Source organism: Grammomys surdaster, unplaced genomic scaffold (genome assembly GCF_004785775.1).
Source record: "Grammomys surdaster isolate TR1022 unplaced genomic scaffold, NIH_TR_1.0 126219, whole genome shotgun sequence".
Classification (NCBI taxonomy): domain Eukaryota; kingdom Metazoa; phylum Chordata; class Mammalia; order Rodentia; family Muridae; genus Grammomys; species Grammomys surdaster.
Genome location: NW_021621022.1, coordinates 9,132,914 through 9,153,358, shown reverse-complemented (window position 1 = coordinate 9,153,358; position 20,445 = coordinate 9,132,914). Strand labels below are relative to the sequence as shown.

The following is a 20,445-nucleotide window of genomic DNA, read 5'->3' as shown; positions in this document are numbered from 1 at the left end:
GGTTGTTCTTTTTAGCCTTGGCTGTCTTGCAACTCTGTAGATCAGGCTGGCCTCAAACTCCCAGAGTTCACGGAAGCCCACCTCTGCCCCCTACCTGCTGGGATTAAAGGTGTGGGCTACCAGCGCCTACCTCTCTTCTAGTGAAGGAAGGACAGTTGACTGTAAGTTCTTTCAGGTTTTCATTATTACCCAAAATGTTTCAGTAGACATATTTACACTTCCATTTTTATAGATTTAGGCAAGCCCGCCTGAAGATTCCGGAAAGCAAAATTGTAGTTGAGAGATAACTTATTAAGTACCTACTAAGTGCTACATGTGGAGGGGGACAGATGAGATTTCTGCCTGCCTGGGTTTGCATTTCCATGTTGGAGGAGAAGCAGATAAAGAATGCATCAGCAAGTCTCTGAGAGCAGGGAGATGGTAGTGCACGTTGGGGAGGAATCAACAGAAAGGGGAGGGTGACTCATGTGGGGTGTTCAGAGAGGTCCCCATCCATGGCAGGCGTGTGGAAAGTGGGGCAGCATCTGCAGACATCAGCCAAGCACTTCCAACAGTAAGTACAAAGGTCTCGAGACAGGCTTGGTGTGGTTGAAGATGAGCATGGTCCGTGTGCCTGGAGCCTAGTAAGGAGGAATGCTGGGAGGAAAGGTCAGAGGTAACAGAGATAGAACGAGGTCCTTCAAAGTGAGGACTTGGGAGTTTATCCTGAGTTATGCCTGTTACGTGTCTTAAAGGACTTTGAGCTGAGGCTGGGTCTGATCAGGTAGACACAATAAAAGCTTGACTCTGACTGCTGTGGCTCAGGCAGGGCAGAGCCAAGAACAAGGACAAAGCATAATGTGGGTCTAGGATGGGAGGATGGACAGAAGGCATGGCTGGAAGGATGGCCTAGAGAGGAGCTCATCAGTGCCAAGGGCCTGGTGGTACTGTCACTCACACAGGCAGGCGTGGCTGTCCATGCTGGCAGAAGTCAATGATCTGGGTGTGACCAGCTTCCAGTTTTTAGGTGAGAACAGTTAAGTTGGAAGAGGAGTGTGAGTCTGGAGTTCACACCACGGAGGTTGAGTGTGAGGGAAGTACTGGTGCAGGCCAGCAGTCGCTTCACTTTGAAGGCTGCCAGCCCTTGGCTGTTTCCCTCTGTGGAAGCGCTTGGTCATTTTCCTAAAAGGGATAATGAGTTGGATGGAGGGGTTTATACTTTCAAAACAGAGCCAGATGGATGGATCGCTGTAAGCCTCGTCTACATAGGGAGTTCCAGGCCAACTGGAGGCGGGGACTGTGGGGCTGAGGGGGATGGTCTATGTGTCACGTGACATTGTGGCTCCGTGGAAAGAGCTAGAATGGATTTGCAGCTTCACTTTTCGAAAACGCTGACGTTAGTAATAATACCAATAACTTTTCATAATAATGACGAATAATTTATCAGACATATAATTCACTTCAAAGATACAGCCTCATTCTGATTACATTTGAAGTTACTACAATTGGTAAAACTTACGCAAATAGAGTAAGAAAGAATAGCGGGGACTGCCGCCTAAGGGGTGGGCAGGGAGGGGCGATGGAAACATCTTAGTCTCAGACCCTGGTGGTCACGGTGAGAACTGCTGGGAGTGTGAGCTTCATGGAGCACAGAGGTGGGAACAGGGTCCTAGGAGTGGAGGGTATGGAAGGGCTCGTGCTCATTAATGAGCCTAGGGCATGGTGTGCTGGGGCGTGGTCCAGAGGGACATAGAGAATAGGGCAGATGTCCTGGGACTGAGGCCAGGAGAAAAGACTGGATAGGTGATGATTGAAACCACTCAGTAGGGCTAGCAAGATGACTTTACACCAAGCCTGTCAACTTGAGTTTGATACTCAGAACCCACATGGTGGAAAAAGGGAACGGATTCCTGAGAGCTGTCCTCTGACCTCCATGTGCCTGTGCGTATGCACACTAGAGAAATAAAAAAACCAACAGGCATCCAGATGCAGCACTGACAAAGCTGGAGAGAGTGTGCAGAAACCAGTCCTGCTGATAGTGATACGGACGTTGGGTGCTCGTGCCAGCCTTAGAATCTGTCTGATCCTATCCTCTGATCTCAGCATCTAGCTTCCACACAGAAGCCAAGGAGAGGTGTGGCCCTGTCCCTTTAGCAGGAAAGCCCACTAGCTGAGTGTCCAATCACACCTCCTACCCCACAGGTCACAACAAACCTGACCCTGGAACCGTGCGGGGACTATGACAGCACAGGGGACTTGGGGATCCCTCTGGACATTTCTAAGCAAGTACATTCCCTTATAGGGAAGGCCTCTGCCTTTTAAAAATCCATTGTCCTGGGGACTGGAGAGATAGCTCAGCAGTTAAGACAACCCTTCTCAGTACCCGCATGGGTTGACTCACAACCACCTGTAATTCTAGTTTGAGGAACTCACGCCTTCTGGCCTCTGCAGGCATCTCGCAAACATGTGATACATATGCATATACTCAGGTACATATAAACTGAACTTTATTTTTATATATAATCTCTCTGTGTAGTCCTGCCTGTCTTAGAACTGGCCTCATACTCACAGGATCCTTCTGCCTCTGCTTCTCTAGTTCTGGGACTAAAGGCGTGTGCTACCATGCCCAACTCTAAAGTAAAATCTTTTTTAAAAAGTTTTTGGCTATGGTTATGGAGCCTTGAGACTTATTAAAGGGCTGTGGCCATTGTCAGGATGATGGTATGATTCCTCCTGTCTCCAGGGAATACTGTGGTGTCAGAGGCTATCACAGGAGCTGGCTGACGTTGGATCAGGGAAGTCGTGTGGCTGACCCTAGGACTGAGCAGGAAATATAGGGCTGACTCAAACCCAGGCCCGTGGGCTGGATTTTACATTTTTTTTTTCTGTATAGTCTTCATACTTACGTAATCCTGTTCATAAGCTCCATAAGGACAGAGATATATGTTAAACCCATTCCCTAGAGGGACTGTGACTTGACATTAGTCCCTGCAGATACCATTGCCCCTTCTGGGAATCAGGGCCCAGGGAGTTTGTATGATTGGTGTTCCAACGTCTGTTCTGGCCCCTTCTTTTCCATCTCAGACCCCCCAGTACCCTAACACCCTTCTGAGCCCTTCCGGGCCCTGCCTTCTTCCCTAAGGGCATCGTTATTTATATTGACTGTGAGGAACCCGACTGGTTATTTAAGCCAGCACAGTAGCTGGCCTATACTGGAGTGGGGAGTGCAAGGCAGTGGAAGCCCTGAGCCCCAGTGGGGGGTTGCTAATGGGAGCGGCCGACAGGTGTTTTCAGTTAGTCTGATGAGGGCCACGTGTACATGGCTGGTGATGGTTAACTTTCTCTCCTGCTAGGCAGTGGACATGTACCTGAACCCAGGGGCAGGTACAGAGTGGGAGCCATGTAACCTTCTCTCCTCCTTATTTCTTCTCCTAGATTATTCTGAACTTCACATCCATGGACCTGTACCGAAGCCGTCTGTGCTGGTATGACTATGTGGAGGTGCGGGATGGCTTCTGGAGAAAGGCGCCCCTCCGAGGTAAAGGCCACTGGCTCCTCAGCCTCCTCAGCCCCCTGGTTCTTTGTTGGAACACTTTGGGACTCAATATCCTAAGCAGGGTGACATCCTGGTATGAGACCTACAAGCTCTGATGTAGTTTGTCCCAGGTAGTCCCAACACTAATTAGTGCCGTGACAGTAATTAGTGCCATGACAGCGGGCGAATTCTGTCTGTGATGCTGCAGATTTCCAGTTCTTAGTGCCGGCCTTGGGGCTACTCTCTGGAGATGCTTTTAAACTGTGAGGGTTGGGAGAATCAAAGGAATATACAAAGATGTCTGCCAGGCCGCTCTTCACATCCTGTAACTCCAGGCTCACACCCTCTCTGGGATTTCCTTGATCTTTAAGGTCCAACTTTTGGGTATCCATGATATGGCCTGGCTTTTAACCTACTGTGGCAGGCCCTTAACTCACCTTGATAACTGTAGGCTTGGATCTGGCTCTATTTGTACAAGATACTTTGCCACTGATTGGGTGTGTGTTAGCATGTGTGTGCACATGTGTGCGAACGCACATATGAAGTGAGTGGGATAAAGATTGCTCAAAGCTGGGCTGGAGAGAGAGCTCAGCGGTTAAGAGCACTGACTGTTCTTCCAGAGACCCTGAGTTCAAGTCCCAGCAACCACATGGTGGCTCACAACCATCTGTAATGGGATCTGATGCCCTCTTCTGGTGTGTGTCTGAAGATAGCTACAGTATACTCATATAAATAAAAAATAAATAAATTCTATATATATAGTAAAAAAAAGAATGCTCAAAGCCACAGGAAAAAGCAAGACATAGTAGTGTCATTCTTCTTACTCTGGGGATGCCGGAGGCAGAAAGATCCTGAGTTTGAGGATAACCTGGGCTACATAGGAAGATCTTAACAACAAAATCTAAAGCACCATTGGGAACAGAGGCACAGAATTAGAGCAAAGGGGACGTCTGCATCAAGCCTGAGGTATTGTGTGACACTGTTCACTGTTCTGTCTGTAGTCGGAAGTGATTGGGGGTACCTACCCTCCTCAGCATCTTTGTCCCGTCGTCTGGGAGAAACAGCCACATGCTTTCAGATGATTCTCTCCTCACGTCTGCCTCTGACATTCTAGTAGACCTGTTAGTCACCCAAAGCAACTGACATTACATCTCCTCTGCAGTGTGTTAGGTCTCTGAGATTAGAACTTATTTCTCATAGCTGACATTCCTAGGCCAGCACCCACCTCCTGTCCCTTGCTTGAAATGTGAGAAGACACCCCGTCTTTCAGGAACACACAAATCATCCCCAATCAGTTCTTGACTGCAAAGAATTTTACAGATAGCGAGCCTCAACCCTTGTGTTGATTCTTACTGAGTTTCATTTGAATAGGATTGCTTTCTGGCCCTGTCCTCAGATTCTGGAGTTTGGGGTTCCAAAGGCATTCCCTGAATTTGAACCAGTGGTGGCGTGCCTGGGAGACATTATATGCAGAGAAAGCTGTGTCTATTTCTCTCTCATTGCTTCTTTGCATGGAGATCTCAGATCAGTAATGATGGTAACTTTACTTTAAAAATGTCAGTAATGCTGGGCAATGGTGGTGCACGCCTTTAATTCCAGCACTCAGGAGATAGCAGAATCTCTGTGAATTTGAGGCCAGCCAGGGCTACATGGAGAAACTCTGTCTTGAAAAACCAAAATAAGTAAATAGGTCAAAACAAAATACTAGGTCAATAAAACTTTTTTTTTTTTTTCGTTTTTTCAAGACAAGTTTTCTCTGTATATCTCTGGCTGTCCTGGAACTCACTCTGTAGACCAGGCTGGCCTCGAACTCAGAAATCTGCCTGCCTCTGCCTCACAAGTGCTGGAATTAAAGGCGTGTGCCACCACCGCCCAGCGTCAAAACTTTAATCCAGGACTTTGGAGGCTGAGATCAGAAGTTCAAGGCTAGGGTCTGGAGTGTAGCTTATCTGACAGAGTACTTGTCAAGCACGCACAAAGCCATGCTTTAGTTCAGTCGCCCAGGCCTATAATCTCAGCACTGGGGAGGCTGAGGCCTTGAACTTTTGATTCGCGGCTAGCCTGGCCTAAATAGAGAGACTTTCTCTAAAATAAACAATAAAAATACTCCCTAAACAGAAACCCCCCAAAATAACGAAAAGCAAATCAGTAAAACACATGTCCTTCAGCTCTTGCCCTATCTCAAGGGATCCTGAGTAAGCCCAGTAGGGTGGCTGTAGACTGGATCCCCGAGCCACCTAGAAAGTTGGGGCTTATATGAGGAGACCTGGGACTCAAGCGTCATCTGTCTTTATTGTCTACAGGTCGGTTCTGTGGGGGAAAACTCCCTGAGCCCATTGTCTCCACTGACAGCCGCCTCTGGGTGGAATTCCGAAGCAGCAGCAACTGGGTTGGAAAGGGCTTCTTTGCTGTCTATGAAGGTACTGAGGGAGAGGAAGAGGGAGGGCCTTTGGATATTCCAGAGCCACTTCCTCCTATTGCCTCCAGGGCCCCTGCTGAGGTTTCTCCAGCAGGGTCAGCAGGGTGGGAGATGGGGAGCAGGGTTTGTTGGAAGAGTGGGGAAGGGGCACTTAGGCAGGGCCAAGCCTGCGGACCACCATTGTCCTGTGCTCCATCTCACTGCCACCCCATCCTGTGTTCCCATAGCCATTTGCGGTGGTGATGTGAAAAAGGATAATGGCCATATCCAGTCACCCAATTACCCAGATGATTACCGGCCCAGCAAAGTCTGCATCTGGCGGATCCAGGTGTCTGAGGGTTTCCACGTGGGCCTCACGTTCCAGTCCTTTGAGGTAGCCACAGACCCTTTAAATCCACCCTACAGTGCCTATGCTGGTTTCCAGGACAGTCTACCTTCCTGAAGGCTCTAGGGCTGGGGACCCTGGAAACCAGAGCTCCTTTCCCTGATAGAGCTCCTGACTCCTAGATTGAGCGCCACGACAGCTGTGCTTACGATTACCTGGAAGTCCGTGATGGGCACAGCGAGAGCAGCAACCTCATTGGACGATACTGCGGTTATGAGAAGCCTGACGACATCAAAAGCACATCTAGTCGGCTCTGGCTCAAGTTTGTCTCCGATGGGTCCATTAACAAAGCTGGCTTCGCAGTCAACTTTTTCAAAGGTACTTCCTCCCCTGTCCCACATTCTCCTTCTGTGGATGCTTAGTCCCTTCTCTTTACTCTTCATTCGTTCCATGTGAAGACTCCATGAGAGAGATGCAGGTGCAGGGATACTGTTAAAACACTCTGGGTAAACACTAGCAAAGGTCAAAGGTCATCCCTGTGAGGAGCAGGACTGTGGAGGGAAAGAGCAAGACAGGAGGATGTTTTTAAACTGATATGGTCTAGGGCATACTATTTCCCCAAGCCTCAATTCTTCACCTATACAGTAGACACAACAGCTGCCCCCATACTAGGTATCATGAAGTGACAAAGGAGAAAAGAGTGGGCAGTACTTTGGCGGGACTAGTACATAGGAGATGACAGTAGCTGCCAGCTAGCCTGAATGCTCAGAAGGTTCTGTAGAATTTCCTTGTGAGTTGTCAGCTGCCACAGGAATATTGGGGTAGCTAAGGGCTAAACAGACAACTGAGGTCTTCAGCTCACTCCTCCCTGCAACACAGGGAGAAGGATCATAGGAGACTCTGGGCTTGAACCTCAAGCTCAGTGCAGATGAAAGGAGTGAAGTCCAGCCTGTGTTTGGTGACACCCCTTCCTTTCTTCCCCCATAGAGGTGGATGAGTGTTCAAGGCCCAATCGTGGGGGCTGTGAACAGCGGTGCCTGAACACCCTGGGCAGCTACAAGTGCAGCTGTGACCCCGGCTATGAGCTGGCCCCAGACAAGCGTCGATGTGAGGGTGAGTGCCTCACTATCCCAGGGCTACTGGGTTCTTTCTTGTGTTCTCGGTCAATCACATTTCAGGACAAGCTGGAGTTCTCCAGTGCCATTCCCAGGCACGAATGAGAAAGATGTCCTACATGTCAGCCCCTAGAACATTGGCAGAGTATGATACATACTGGTGTTAGGGGCTTTCATTCTGACTTTTCTGTAAATACTGATCTTGACCTGCAATTGATGTCACCATCCTCCGAAGGATCATGATCACAGTTCGGATGCCATTGTTTGCAGAGAGTCTCAGCCTGTATGTTAGTGATAGCCCTTCAGGATAGCAGTTCCAGATCAGGCTGGTCTTACTGCCTTTGACCAGGTCCTCTGGGTGCCTCCCAGGACTGTCCATTTATACACATTTTCCAGGCCCCTCTGTGTCCCCTCCCAGCAGATTCCTGGCCCATCTTCCAGAAGACGTAGTAGAAATAACCATGTATGCAGACCATTCTGCGCTTAAAATTTAGGCTCACCTCAAAGGCCCCTACCATGCCTCTGAATTGTGGGCCCACAGGACTCCCATCTCCCCTGACTGCTGCCCAGCCTTGGGCCCCTTCCTAGAGTGGGGACTCCTGGTGAATGATGCCATTTCCCTTTGTCTCTCCAGCTGCCTGTGGTGGATTCCTCACCAAGCTCAATGGCTCCATCACCAGCCCCGGTTGGCCCAAAGAGTACCCTCCCAACAAAAACTGCATCTGGCAGTTGGTGGCCCCCACCCAGTACCGTATCTCCCTGCAATTTGACTTCTTCGAGACTGAGGGCAATGATGTAAGTGCCTCTGGAGCCAAGGTGGGTAGGAAGGTGTGGAGTGTAGGGGCTTGGCTCAGTGCCTGCTTTCTACCGTTGGGAGAGTTAGGTAATAGGCTCGGAGAACAGAGACTTCCCAGTACACGGAAGCTTGGAGGGTTTTCAGGGCGTGAAGGAGCATCTGCAGATAAGAGTGGACATTAGTTGGAAGCCTTTGGAATGAGGAAGGGCTTAGGGCCAGCTGCCCTGGGGCTCTGAGATGCACACAGCAGTGTTTTTGATGGAAGTGCAGATGCTTAGCCTGATAGTTTCCCAGAGAGTGAGTGGTCATAAGAGAGGCTTCCTGAAGGCAGCATCCAGAGCTTGGCTCTCCTGCAGGTGTGCAAGTATGACTTTGTGGAGGTGCGCAGTGGACTCACGGCAGACTCTAAGCTGCATGGCAAGTTCTGCGGATCCGAGAAGCCAGAGGTCATCACTTCCCAGTACAACAATATGCGTGTGGAGTTCAAGTCTGACAATACTGTGTCCAAAAAGGGCTTCAAGGCCCACTTCTTCTCAGGTAACCCTGGTTTCCTTGCTCTCTAGCCCCACCTCCCACAAAAAAAAAATATATATATATATATATATATATATATATATATATATATATATATGGAGCTCCACTGCCTTCCCTAGTCTCCTAAGACCCCTGTCTCTCCAACTTATTATCCTCCATCAGTGTAGCCCCTGGGGCATCTGAATATCTTTATTGGGAAGCCCTTAAATCCTTATTTACGCCAGGCCTAGGGAGGGGCAGAGCATTTAAGTACAGAAATGAGGAGGCTGGCAAGCCAAGGCCTGAAAGGGAAGTTCAGTTGCCTGAGAACACGGGGATAGAGGTAGGGAGGTGTCTGCCTTGGACGAGATGGGGCAGTTCATCTTGCAGCAGCTGCACTTCTAATCAGGCCCCACCCACCCAGCCCACTGGGTCCATGCCAGGCCTTCACAAAAGAGGAGTTGCCTCTGCCCTTTAGGAACAAAACTGTCCATTCCCCTGCCCAGGGAAGGCCTGGCTTCATCCATCCCTTAGCTTTATCTGGCCATATTGCAGTCTCTCTCTGGGTGGTCCAAACCCAGCCTTCCCAAGCTGGACCTCTGGGGTCTTGGGAGACCTCTCCCCTGCTCTAGGAATCCCTAAGTCTTTGGCCCCTCAGGTCAGTGAGAGGTTAGGAGCAAAAGGGCCCAGACCTAGCAGTGAACAACGGGAATGCTCTACAGTGGGGTGTGGAAAGAGCAGGAAGCCAGTGGGCAGGCTAGAGCAGGTGGCTTGTGGAAGGGTGGGTTAGGGACCTTCAGCCTGACTTCTCCTGGTGGGGTGGACATAGGGTGGGCAGGACCAGGAAGCCCATGACTTCGTCCATGCTGCCTCCCTTCCCCACTCCTTACCCAGGGTCCTGCATCCTTCAGCCCCCCTTGTGGCTGCCCTGCACCCTTGCCTGTCCCACCCGGATGCCATGCACCTGTCCCCGTGCACTGGTTCCCTGCTTGGCACTGCCAGCTGCTCTGCTCTGCTTAACATGCTCTGTTGAGCTGTTGCCCCAGTCCCCTGTCCCACTGCTTGCTGAGACCCTCTCTGTGTAACACCAAGCCCGTCCTTCCCTAGGCCCACTTAGACAAAAAAAAAAAAAAAAAAAAAAAAAAAAAGTACTTTCCAGAGGGCCGAGGGGATAGAATACCTGCCAGGGTGGGCTTCTCAGAGAAACCATTACCTGCTTACTCTTGTCTGTCTCTGCCCTTCTGCTGCTCCAGTCTTGGAGAGGATGTGGGCGATACCCATGTTTGTTTGGAGTCACTGCCTTGTCTCCCCGACCTCCACATAGCACTCAACACCGTACAAGATATGGACATGCATGTACATGTGCTCACACCATATGCATACACACATGCACACACATGCGTGCATATATATGTACTGCCCCTTGCACAAGAAACCTCCAGAGGACCCTCATCGATGGGCATCAGAGTTCAGCCTCAGGGCCTGGGGCATGTGACTCTGGCCCCCAGGAGGGGGCTGTGTGGACTTTTGGGACACCCATCGAGGAGACCCTAAGACAAGAAGGAGAAGCAAGAGCCTGAAGACCTTCAGTCTGACCCCAGCACCTCCGGGGCATTTGGGCACTGTAGGGTGAGTGCCATCTCCTTGTTGGGGTCTGTGCCACCTCCCTTGCCCTGATCCCCTGCAATGTCTTCTCCAGTCACAGAAGGGGTCGTCCACTCTTCAGGGTGCGCCAGAGTCCCCTCCCAGATGTTCAGGCAGCCATCCATGGAACTGATATCTCCACACATTAGTCTTTCACTTAGCCATCCACTCATTGGCTTAACGGTTTTCTTTTGCCCCCATCTGTGTCCCAAGCACTGGACTAGGGATTTGGGGAGCGTATATGAAGAAGGCACAAGAGTCCAAACGTGCTAGGGAAGCCATGGCTTACTTGATGGGTTGAGCTCCCTGGAGCTCCTACCAGAGTCTCAGGAGAGGTACCTCTCACACCTCAAGGCATGTCTCATGGACTGGTACAATGGCAGCTTCCCTGGCCAGGCTCTAATATCCAGAGGAGGAGCCTCTGGGAAGGGGCTTGACAACTCTACCTCGTACACACATGTTCCCGTGGACTCTTGATGGGTCTAGCCCCCCTGAGTGTGAGAAATAGGGCCTCCCGGGTGTCAGTGCTGCAGCCCTCAGGCTCCTGTCCTCAGGTTAGACTAGGAACTGTCCACTTAGCACAAACCTGCCTGCTCAGTGGAACACCAGCAGCCATCTTTCCACTTCATGGCTCATCTCTGGAATTCTGGGTGTAATTGGGATCCACACACTTGTCCTGAGTGCCTGCTTCTGTGCCAGGCACATGGGCTTAGAACAATGGTGTGGCACACATAATCCTGTAACTGCACATGTGTGTGTGTGCATGTGTGTATGTACCTGTCAGCATATATGTATAAATGCCCACATGATGGGCATGAACACCTCTGCATGCGGATGTGTGTCTGTATTCACATTGGGTCCCCATGTCTCCGTGTATGCAGGTCTGTCTGTCTTCCCATATCTGTCTGTTCCTGCCCTATGTGTTCCTATCTGCATATGCTTCCACACATATATGGAGTGGGTCATATGGGTCTTGAGTGTACACCCACACACAGATGGGTCAGTAGGTTGTGTATGCATCACTGTGACTTTGTGTCTGAGCCTTCATGGTATACTCTAGGTGTCTGCCTGTGTGTGTGTGTGATATGCCTGACATGTATACATGTTTATCTGTGTTTCCATGTTTGTATAGCAGTCGTTCCGTGCACAGGGCTGTGTTTATGGTTGTGTTCCTGAGTGCATATGTCTGTGTCTCACACACTCGGTAGGCAGCTGTCAGGAGGGTGAGCAGAGCCCTTTCCACCGCTCCCTTCTACCAGCGACTCTGAGCTTCTCTTCCACTGTGTGCTCACCTCAGAGTGTGCCAGCCCTCCTGCCATCTTCTCCTTGCCACAGGCTCAGTCTTCTTTCCTGTTGCTGTGCCTCCTGCTAACCCAGCCGTAGTGACATGGCCGTCCTGCATGTGGGTCTGCCTGCCCTCCCACCCCACTCTTCCTTGTCCACCTGTCTGGGGACCCTGGGTCTAGTTTTTATTGATTTCCCTCCCTGGTTCCTGCCCTCCACTCCCTCCACCCCCACTCCTTTGTCCCTTTTCTCCTTCTCTCTCTCTCATTTCAGAAAAGAGGCCAGCTCTGCAGCCCCCTCGGGGACGCCCCCACCAGCTCAAATTCCGAGTGCAGAAAAGAAACCGGACCCCCCAATGAGGCCTGCCAGGCCCCCAGACCCTTCATTACTCAGGAAGCTCACCTCGGACGGAGTGGGCTGGGGGCTTTGGAGCCCACCTACTCCCTGCCTTCACTCTGCCATTCCGGCCGCCTCCTTTGGCTGGACAGAACTGGTGCTCTCCTCTCCCCCCGCCCCCTCCCATTTTGATGGTGTCTGTGACATTTCCTGTTGTGAAGTAAAAGAGGGACCCCTGCGTCCTGCTCCTTTCTCTTGCAGTCTGCTTGTCCCTGTGTCTGTTTTTCCACTTGTCCGTCTGTCCAGTAAGCAGGTAATGGTAGAGGTCCCCCCCATGCTGGTCATCTCCAGACCCCAGCCCTCCCTCCACCCTTCTGCCCACCTCTACCTTCTCTGCCCAGAACGGAAGCCCACCCAGCTGGCTCCACTGATGCAGTGACCAGAGCTCCATCATCACCCTGACCTCCCACTGTGCACCCAGCCCCCCTGCGCGAGCACTCCCTCCCACAGGAGGAAGCCCCGCCCAGGCCTCCCGCTTCCCCTGGGGTGAGCAGACCTCAGCCCACACAGACCCATTGCTCTTGTTTGCACCTACAGACAAGGATGAGTGTTCCAAGGACAACGGGGGCTGCCAGCAAGACTGTGTGAACACATTCGGCAGCTACGAGTGTCAGTGCCGCAGCGGCTTCGTCCTTCACGACAACAAACACGACTGTAAGGAAGGTAAGGCTTGCATAGAGGGTGAGGCAGATGGAGAGGGCGACCAGGGCTTGCCAGGCACCTCACACTGCCCAGAGACATCCCCATGCAGACATCACCATCCTGAGCAAGGGAAAGGCTAGCACCACCCCTGTGGCGCGTGGATCACCCTCCCTTACTGTGGTACCCAGGTCACATCTCCCTTTGTCTACATCAGAAGAGTCCACTGATGCTGAAGGTCCATTTCTAGGCTCTTAAAACCTGAATCTAGGCTGGGTGTAGCGGCACACGCCTTTAATCCCAGCACTCGGTAAGCAGAGGTAGATGGATCTCTGTGAGTTTGAGGCTAACCTGGTCTACAAAGTCAGTTCTAGGACAGCCAGGGCTATATAGAGAAACCCTATCTTGAACCCTGCACCCCTTCCCTCAAAACAAAACAAAACCCTTGATTCCAAGACTCTCTGTTTGTTGTGGCCACCTCTGACACAGAACAGATAAGATAGCAGCAAAGAACACAGACTCTGATGCGAGGTGGCCTGGCCTGGATCAGTCACTTGGGTAACTGCGTGCCCTTGAGTGGCCTGTTTATTCATTTGTTTTACTGTGTGAAATGAAGATCATGCTTATAAAAGAGAACGGGCCTGGGAAGTTCTGGAGTAGTGCCAGCCACACAGTTAAGTGTATCGCCATCACGGGTCACACTTTTCACCCTGGGGACTCCAAGTGGGGTTGCCACTTTCTGATGCTAGAATCCTGAATATACATACATGATAAACACCCAAACCTGAATATTCAAAATCCAGAATGTTCTAAAAATCTGAAACTTTTTGAACACTATCATGATGCTATAAATAGGAAATTCTACTCCTGACTTCATGTGATTGGTTGTAATCAAATCACAGGCATACTAAAAATATTATGTAAAATACCTTCAGGGAATGAGTGGCAAGATGGCTCAGCCTGAGTTCATCCCTAGAAACCTGTATGAAGGGGGAAGCAGAGAACCAACTCCACGGAGTTGTCCTCTTGCTTCCAAATAATAATAAAAATAAATAAATAATAATAAATTATTTTAGGGATTTTTAAAAATTTTTAATTGGAGGTGGGTGTGCGCATGTGCACATGAATGCAGTTACCAGTGGAGGCCAGAAGAGGGCTTTGGATTCTCCTGAAGCTGGAAACTTGATGTGGATGCTGAGAGCTGAACTTTGACCCTCTGAAAGAGCAGTGTGTGTTCTTAACCACTGAGCCATCTCTTCAGTCCCAAATTTTACAAATTTAAGAAATAGCTTCAGGCGTTCAGAGGGTATATATGAACCGTGAATGAATTTAGCTGAGACTTGAGTGCCATCCTTATAGCCCATTACCTACTCTCCACTATTACAAACACTTCTGGTCCGAAGCATTTTCCTTAAGGGATGTTCAGACTATTTAAAGGCATCTCCCCTCCCAACACACAAAGCCTCTTTGGACATGATACAACACTGTTCTGACTCCTGAATCCTGTGCCCTGTACCAGCTTGAGCAATTGCAACCCCCACAGCCTAACAGCCTGCCTCTACTGCTGAGTGTGTGACTTGGGAGTGAATCATTTAACCCCTTGGAGCTCGTTTCTTCATTCATTGAATGATAAACAAACAAAACCCTGCTCTTCCGAGTGCTGAGCTGTGTTGCTATTATTATTCTGCTCAGCTGAGATAGTCCCTAACAAACGACTCTTAACTATCATTAAGCGAACAGCCCAAGTATAAAGAAAGAAGCTTCTGAGCAGAATTAAGAGAACGGAAGCACACGATGGTGGTGCTGCGTGAAGTTGAGAGCTTCCACCAAGTGCTGAGAGTTCCCAGGTACTGCACTTCTGACTCACAGAGCACCTGCTGCCCTCAGCTAGCTGAACCCAATCCTCTGTTTTCCTAAACCACATTCTCCTCCTACAGTTTAGATAGAAAGGATGGCGGCTTGCTCCTCAGCTCACCTTCTGGCGCACTTAGAAACATTCATGATCCCTCCCTTGGAGGTAGGCTAATGGCAGATCAGGCCTCATGCCTGGCTCCCATGGAGAAACTAATTCTGCTAAAGGTTCTTTGGGGGAATGTACACAGAGATGGCACCCAGCCTGAGGAGAGATGTGGGTATGTATGGGAGGCAGAGAAGAAAAGCCAGTGTGGAGGTAGGGTGGGCAGACTGGCCACCAGAAGCTGCAGGTGAGTGATGGGAACAGCCCCCACACGACAGCAAAGAGGCAGGTTCTTCACACACATGCACACACACACACAGAGACAGACAGACACAGAGAGAGAGACAGAGAGAGAGATGGAGAGAGGAGAGAGAGAGAGAGAGGGAGAGAGAGAGATGGAGAGAGGAGAGAGAGAGAGAGAGAGAGAGAGAGAAAGGGAGAGAGAGAGAGAGAGAGAGGGAAAGAGAGATGGAGAGAGGAGAGAGAGAGAGACATTCAAGAGTTAGATGAACCTTGACTTTGGTCTGTGTGTAGTCTCTGTCTACCTGTCTCTCTTCCCTTGACAACCCCACCACACATTGACTGATTGATTTCTATATTAGCAAGTCTTGGATCACCCAAAAAACCATCTTTTTGTTTTGTTTTGTTTTGTTTCGAGATAGGGTTTCTCTGTGTAGCCCTGGCTGTCCTGGAACTCACTCTGTAGACCAGGCTAGCCTCGAACTCTCGAACTCAGAAATCCGTCTGCCTCTGCCTCCCAAGTGCTGGGAATAAAGGCATGCGCCACCACCGCCCAGCTGAAGGAAACATCTTAAAGAGGGGAAGTTTTATCATAGCTCAGGAAGGGTTTTGTCCATAGTCTCTTGGCTCCATCACTTTGGACTTCAGGCAAAGCCAAAATCATAGCAGGGAGTTCATGATAGAGCAAGAGCAAAGTTTCTTAACTCATGGTGACACAGAAGGGTATGGGGGAGCAGAGAGGTAGACAAGGGGCAGTAGTGACCAGGAACAAGGTATCCTTAGAAGGGTTCTCTTCCTCCAGACTCTACCTCTAAGAGTCTCCAACACCTCTTTCCCTCCCAACAGTCTGTTCAGTTATAAAGACATCCGTGGATTCGTCCATAGATGAGGTCAGGTCCCTCCTGATCCAGTGACAGTACAAAACCATATGGCTGCACGACAAAACCTTTATCTCTTGAGTATATAGGGGACATTTTAGATCTAAATCATATACTTGTCCCTAAAGGTTCCACTACTGTAGGCTCATGAGTCATGATCATTGACTTTTGCTTTGTTTTGGAATGGGGTCTCATACCATAGACCAGGCCAGCCTGCACCTGACTTTGCAGCGGTAAGCATCAGCTTTTAAATGTATGTTTGGGAGGCCATGCTTTGTGTGGAATCCGAGTTGCTGTAGATAGAGGAGGCATAGGAGATGAGAATATGCCCAGATATCTGGGAGAACAGCTGGGAAGAAAGCAAGAGACATGGGAGAGTGACTTCAGGGGTTCATGGGCTCCAGAACTGGGAGAAGGTGGTCCTCTTTGTGTAAGTGTTCCCTGGCTTCTAGCAGCAGTGAACACTGGCTTCCAAAAGGACAGTCTGTTTCCTCAGGGAGGCATTACATTTTCTCAGAGGCCCTAGGATGGGAGGGAAGGACAGGCAATGAGGGTTCTCATCTGAGAGCCTCATTTCTTCATGCCTCAGGAGGGAGACTGGTCTGCTGCTGGGAGGGAAGGTACTGGAGACAGTAGATTGATCAGGCTGGAGGTTTGGGACAGTCACTGATAGATGGACTTGGCAAGGGACAGATGTAATGAGGATCTAATGATCTGGGGCCCCTGGTGAGGCAGGACACCACACATGGGCTTTGTATTTGTTTATTTATTTTGTCTGTGTATGTGTTCAGGTGTGTGTGTGGGGTAGGAGAGAGGTTACATGTGGATGCCACAGGTTGACATCAGGAGTCTCCCTCAGTCACTCTCCACCATATTTTTTGAGATAGGCTCTTTCACTGAGCCTAGGGCCCTATGGTTTGGCTAAACTAGATGGCCAGCAAGCTCCAGGGATCCTCCTGTGTCTGCCTCACCGTGGGTGCTGAGATTTTAGGTGTGTGGTATCACATCCGGCTTTTATGTGGATACTGGGGGTTGAACTCTGGTATTCATATTTGTATGGCAAGAACTTGTTTGTTTGTTTGTTTTTTACTTTTTGAGACAGGGTTTCTCTGTGTGTCTCTGGCTGTCCTGGAGCTCACTCTGTAAAACTGGGCTTAGCCTTGAACTTAGAAATCCACTGCTTCTGCCTCCCGAGTGCTGGAATTAAAGGCGTGTGCCACTGCCTGGCTGGTAAACACTTTATTGACTAAGCTATCTCTAGAATCCTCCTCTTGTTTATTTGTGCATTTGCTTTGTACGGGAGGTTGAACTTAGGGCCCTACACATCCCAGGCGAGTGTTCTGCCGCCGAGCTCCATTCCCAGATCTCTTTTTGTTTTTTATTTTGAGGGACAGTCTTGCTGAATTGCCCGAGCTTTTTACTTACTCTATAGCTAGCCGAACTTGTGATCCTTCAGCCTTGGCCTCCCTTGTAGCTGGAATTCCAGCATATGCTACCAGGTCCAGCTGAATGGGCTTTCTAGTATGTCAGCATTCTGGTGATCAGCCATATAATCCAGCTGCAGAGGGCATATACTCTACTATGGCAGAAGACAGCCGTCTAGGTGATGGGTCCATGACCTGAATTCAAGCGACCTCCATCTGAAAGTACAGTTAGTCCCACGATGGGTCCATCTGTATTAATGTTGAACAGATTTTTTTCCTTGTCATTATTCCTCAAGCAGTGTAGTATATTGATTGCTGAATGTGGTGGTACACACCTTTAACCTCAGTGCTCAGGAGCCAAAAGGGTTATGAGTCCAAGCCTTGGGTAAACTATGTAGAAAGACTCTATCTAAACAAACAGACAAAAACCCATTTACATTATGTTAAATATGAGATAAGGCCCCCCCCCCCCCAAGATTTAAAGTGCACAGAGTGGGCTGAGAATGTAGCTCAAAGTTCTTGTCCAGCATGTACAATGCCCTGGGTTTGATTCCCAGAGCCAAATAAACTGGTCATGATGCCCACATGCCAGTAATCCAGCACTTAGGAGATGGAGGCAGGGGGATTAGAAGTTCAAGAACATCTTGAGCTATGGACTGATGGGGAGGGAGGAAAAGAGGGAGGAAGGGAGAAAGGGGAAGAAAAGTTATGGTGAGGTATATGTGGGATTCTCTGCAAATACTACACTATTTAATAATAAAGACTTGAGCGTTGTGGATTTTGGTAGTTGTGAGAGATTCTAGATCAAATCCCGTGTAGATACATAGGGACCTCTAAGCATGCTGGGAAAAAATGCAAGAGAGTGATAACATGCTGGGAAAACCCAGAGTGGTGTTGTAAGGGGTATGGGAACCAGAAGAACTGAGAAAACCAGAAGTCAGAGAGCCAGTGATGGGTGGTGACACTTGTCTGTTGCTGTCACTTGTGATGGAGGTGGGTGTGGAGTTTGGGGATGCCTGAATCGGGTGCCAAGTCACTGGTGACTACGGAGGCCACTGGGGCCCAAAAAATGACAGAGCCTCACAATGCACAAAGGTTCCCTGGTTGCTGAGTGGAGAAAGAGTGTGACAGCTGGACAGAAGTGGTGTGGCCAGGTGGTCACAAAAGGGTAGTGGACCTCTCTGTTGCCCTTAGAGGTCTAAACCAAGGCTCCATTAGAAACCGAGTCAATAAATTCTCTCCTGAATGGGTAACTGAATGAAGAAGAAATAGTGTGCCTCTTCAGTCCATTTTGTGAGTGGAGGATAAGAGGCAGAGCCATGGAGTGAGTAAGAGGGGCATTCCTTCTTCATAGGAGGCACTGGAGTGGGAGGTCCCTGGTCATCCTCTTCTGTCACTCATATCCTATAGCTGGCTGTGAACACAAGGTGACATCCACCAGTGGCACCATCACCAGCCCCAACTGGCCTGACAAGTACCCCAGCAAGAAGGAGTGTACGTGGGCTATCTCCAGCACCCCTGGGCATCGGGTAAAGCTGGTAAGATACCACTTGGCACCCTGTATGGACACTTTGATCCCCCATGCCATGTGGCCATTTGCTTCTGCAGTCTGTGTGAGTCCAAGGTATTGGCTGTACTGGGGGGCCTGGCTAAGCCTCAGAACATACCCATCCACATGGAAGCAAGTCTTGAACAGGAGCCCTCTTTCTTCTGAATATATTTCGGGGGATGTCTCTGACACTGCCCATTCCTGAGTCCTCTCTCTCTGACATCCTGAGTCCTCCCTTAGCATCATCCCACAAACCTGGGTTTCAACCATGGCAGTATATGAGCTGGAGGCCAGAGGTGCAGAGATTTGAGGACTCTTCCCCCTAGCTGCCTCTAATCTTGGGCTCCTTTCTTGTATCCTCCAGACTTTCGTGGAGATGGATATTGAGTCTCAGCCTGAATGCGCTTATGACCACCTGGAGGTGTTTGATGGTCGTGATGCCAAAGCACCAGCCCTTGGCCGATTCTGTGGCAGTAAGAAGCCCGAGCCCGTCCTGGCTACAGGCAACCGCATGTTCTTGCGCTTCTACTCGGATAACTCGGTACAGAGGAAAGGTTTCCAGGCATCTCACTCCACAGGTGAGGCTAGCCTAGACAACACCCCTACACTGATGTTTGCTCTGAGTACACTGCTGACTCTGGTTGCGAACCCTGGCCTTGAATTTACGAAGAGCCTTTGAGGGTCCATAGAGCAGACCCCCGTAGCTCCAGGGCCAATATTGTGTTCTGAGGACCACATCATCAGAGTGAACACTAAGGGGTGGGGAAGAAGTCATAGGGATTATGAAGGTCATTAGACAGGGTGCTGCAACAGCAATCAGAGGAAGCACCGGTAAGGAACCTAGGGACAAGGAGAGCATCATTCTAAGTGCAGGTCAGAAAATGAGTCTAGCAGGAGATCCCAGCCCACAAGGAGCTTGCTCTGCATTTGTTTATTTGACCAGGGAGCAGTCAATCAGTCCTTGCCCAGCCTGCCCCAGGAACTCTTAGTCCAGCAGAGAGATAAGCCAGGCACTGATGATTGCGGTGTAAGACAACACATGACGAGGGTAAAAAGAAACAGGAAAAAACTGACTTGAGGGAGCTGGCAGAGTCATTCCACGGGGTAGGGGGAGGGGAGGGTGCAAAGTTCCAATAGGGCTCAGGGTACACACAGGTGGACAGCAAGTCACCTGGTCTGACTAGAACAGGGAGTATATGGGGATGGCAGTGAGGATGCAGAGAGAAGCTTGGAGACCAGTCCTGGGCGGCCAGAAGACTGGCGAAGGATATCAGTATTGGATTTTTACTGTTGACTGGTGGGTCCTGGGCATCCCAGAAGTGGTAGGTCCACACACCCCCTCCCTTCCCTTTGCTGCCATCAAGGCTCCCTTCCTGCCTCTTCCACAGAAATGGACCCTAGGATGTAAGAGGAAGTCCAGGGACTCACAGAGGGGAGTGCTTGGTTGGCTTACCATTTGCCTTACCCAGCACAAGTTCACAACCCAGTGGCTGGAACTCATCTGGCTTGCAAACCTCAGTGTTTGAGCCTTCGTGGCATAGTGGGGTTTATTTGTTTTTGTTTGTTTTTTTTTGTTTTGTTTTGTTTTGTTATTTGTTTGGTGTGTGCTTGTTTGTTTGTTTAAACTTGAGTCAACCCTTAAAAACCAATCCACAAACAAACCCCAAATATATAGCTTTTCTCTGTAAGTTTAAAGTCTGACGGTGCTGGGCCATGCTTTTCCACGACAGCTCTCAGCTAGAGAGACTCAGC

The 20,445-nt window shown here is 49.8% G+C and overlaps 1 protein-coding gene across 3 annotated transcripts in view; it reads left to right on the top strand.

Moving 5' to 3' along the window:
• The window catches only part of Bmp1 (bone morphogenetic protein 1), a 45,035-nt gene that overhangs the window by 21,432 nt on the left and 3,158 nt on the right, over window positions 1-20,445 (top strand). For 2 of the 3 annotated variants that reach the window (XM_028758714.1, XM_028758715.1), the window contains 10 exons: window positions 3,415-3,517; window positions 5,818-5,934; window positions 6,161-6,306; window positions 6,441-6,636; window positions 7,246-7,371; window positions 8,008-8,168; window positions 8,526-8,706; window positions 12,544-12,669; window positions 18,555-18,682; window positions 19,058-19,271. In XM_028758714.1, the coding sequence (XP_028614547.1) occupies window positions 3,415-3,517; window positions 5,818-5,934; window positions 6,161-6,306; window positions 6,441-6,636; window positions 7,246-7,371; window positions 8,008-8,168; window positions 8,526-8,706; window positions 12,544-12,669; window positions 18,555-18,682; window positions 19,058-19,271 (1,498 nt within the window). Of the gene's footprint in view, window positions 1-3,414; window positions 3,518-5,817; window positions 5,935-6,160; window positions 6,307-6,440; window positions 6,637-7,245; window positions 7,372-8,007; window positions 8,169-8,525; window positions 8,707-11,883; window positions 12,207-12,543; window positions 12,670-18,554; window positions 18,683-19,057; window positions 19,272-20,445 lie in introns of those variants that run through there. The other variant, XM_028758716.1, reaches the window with a different exon arrangement.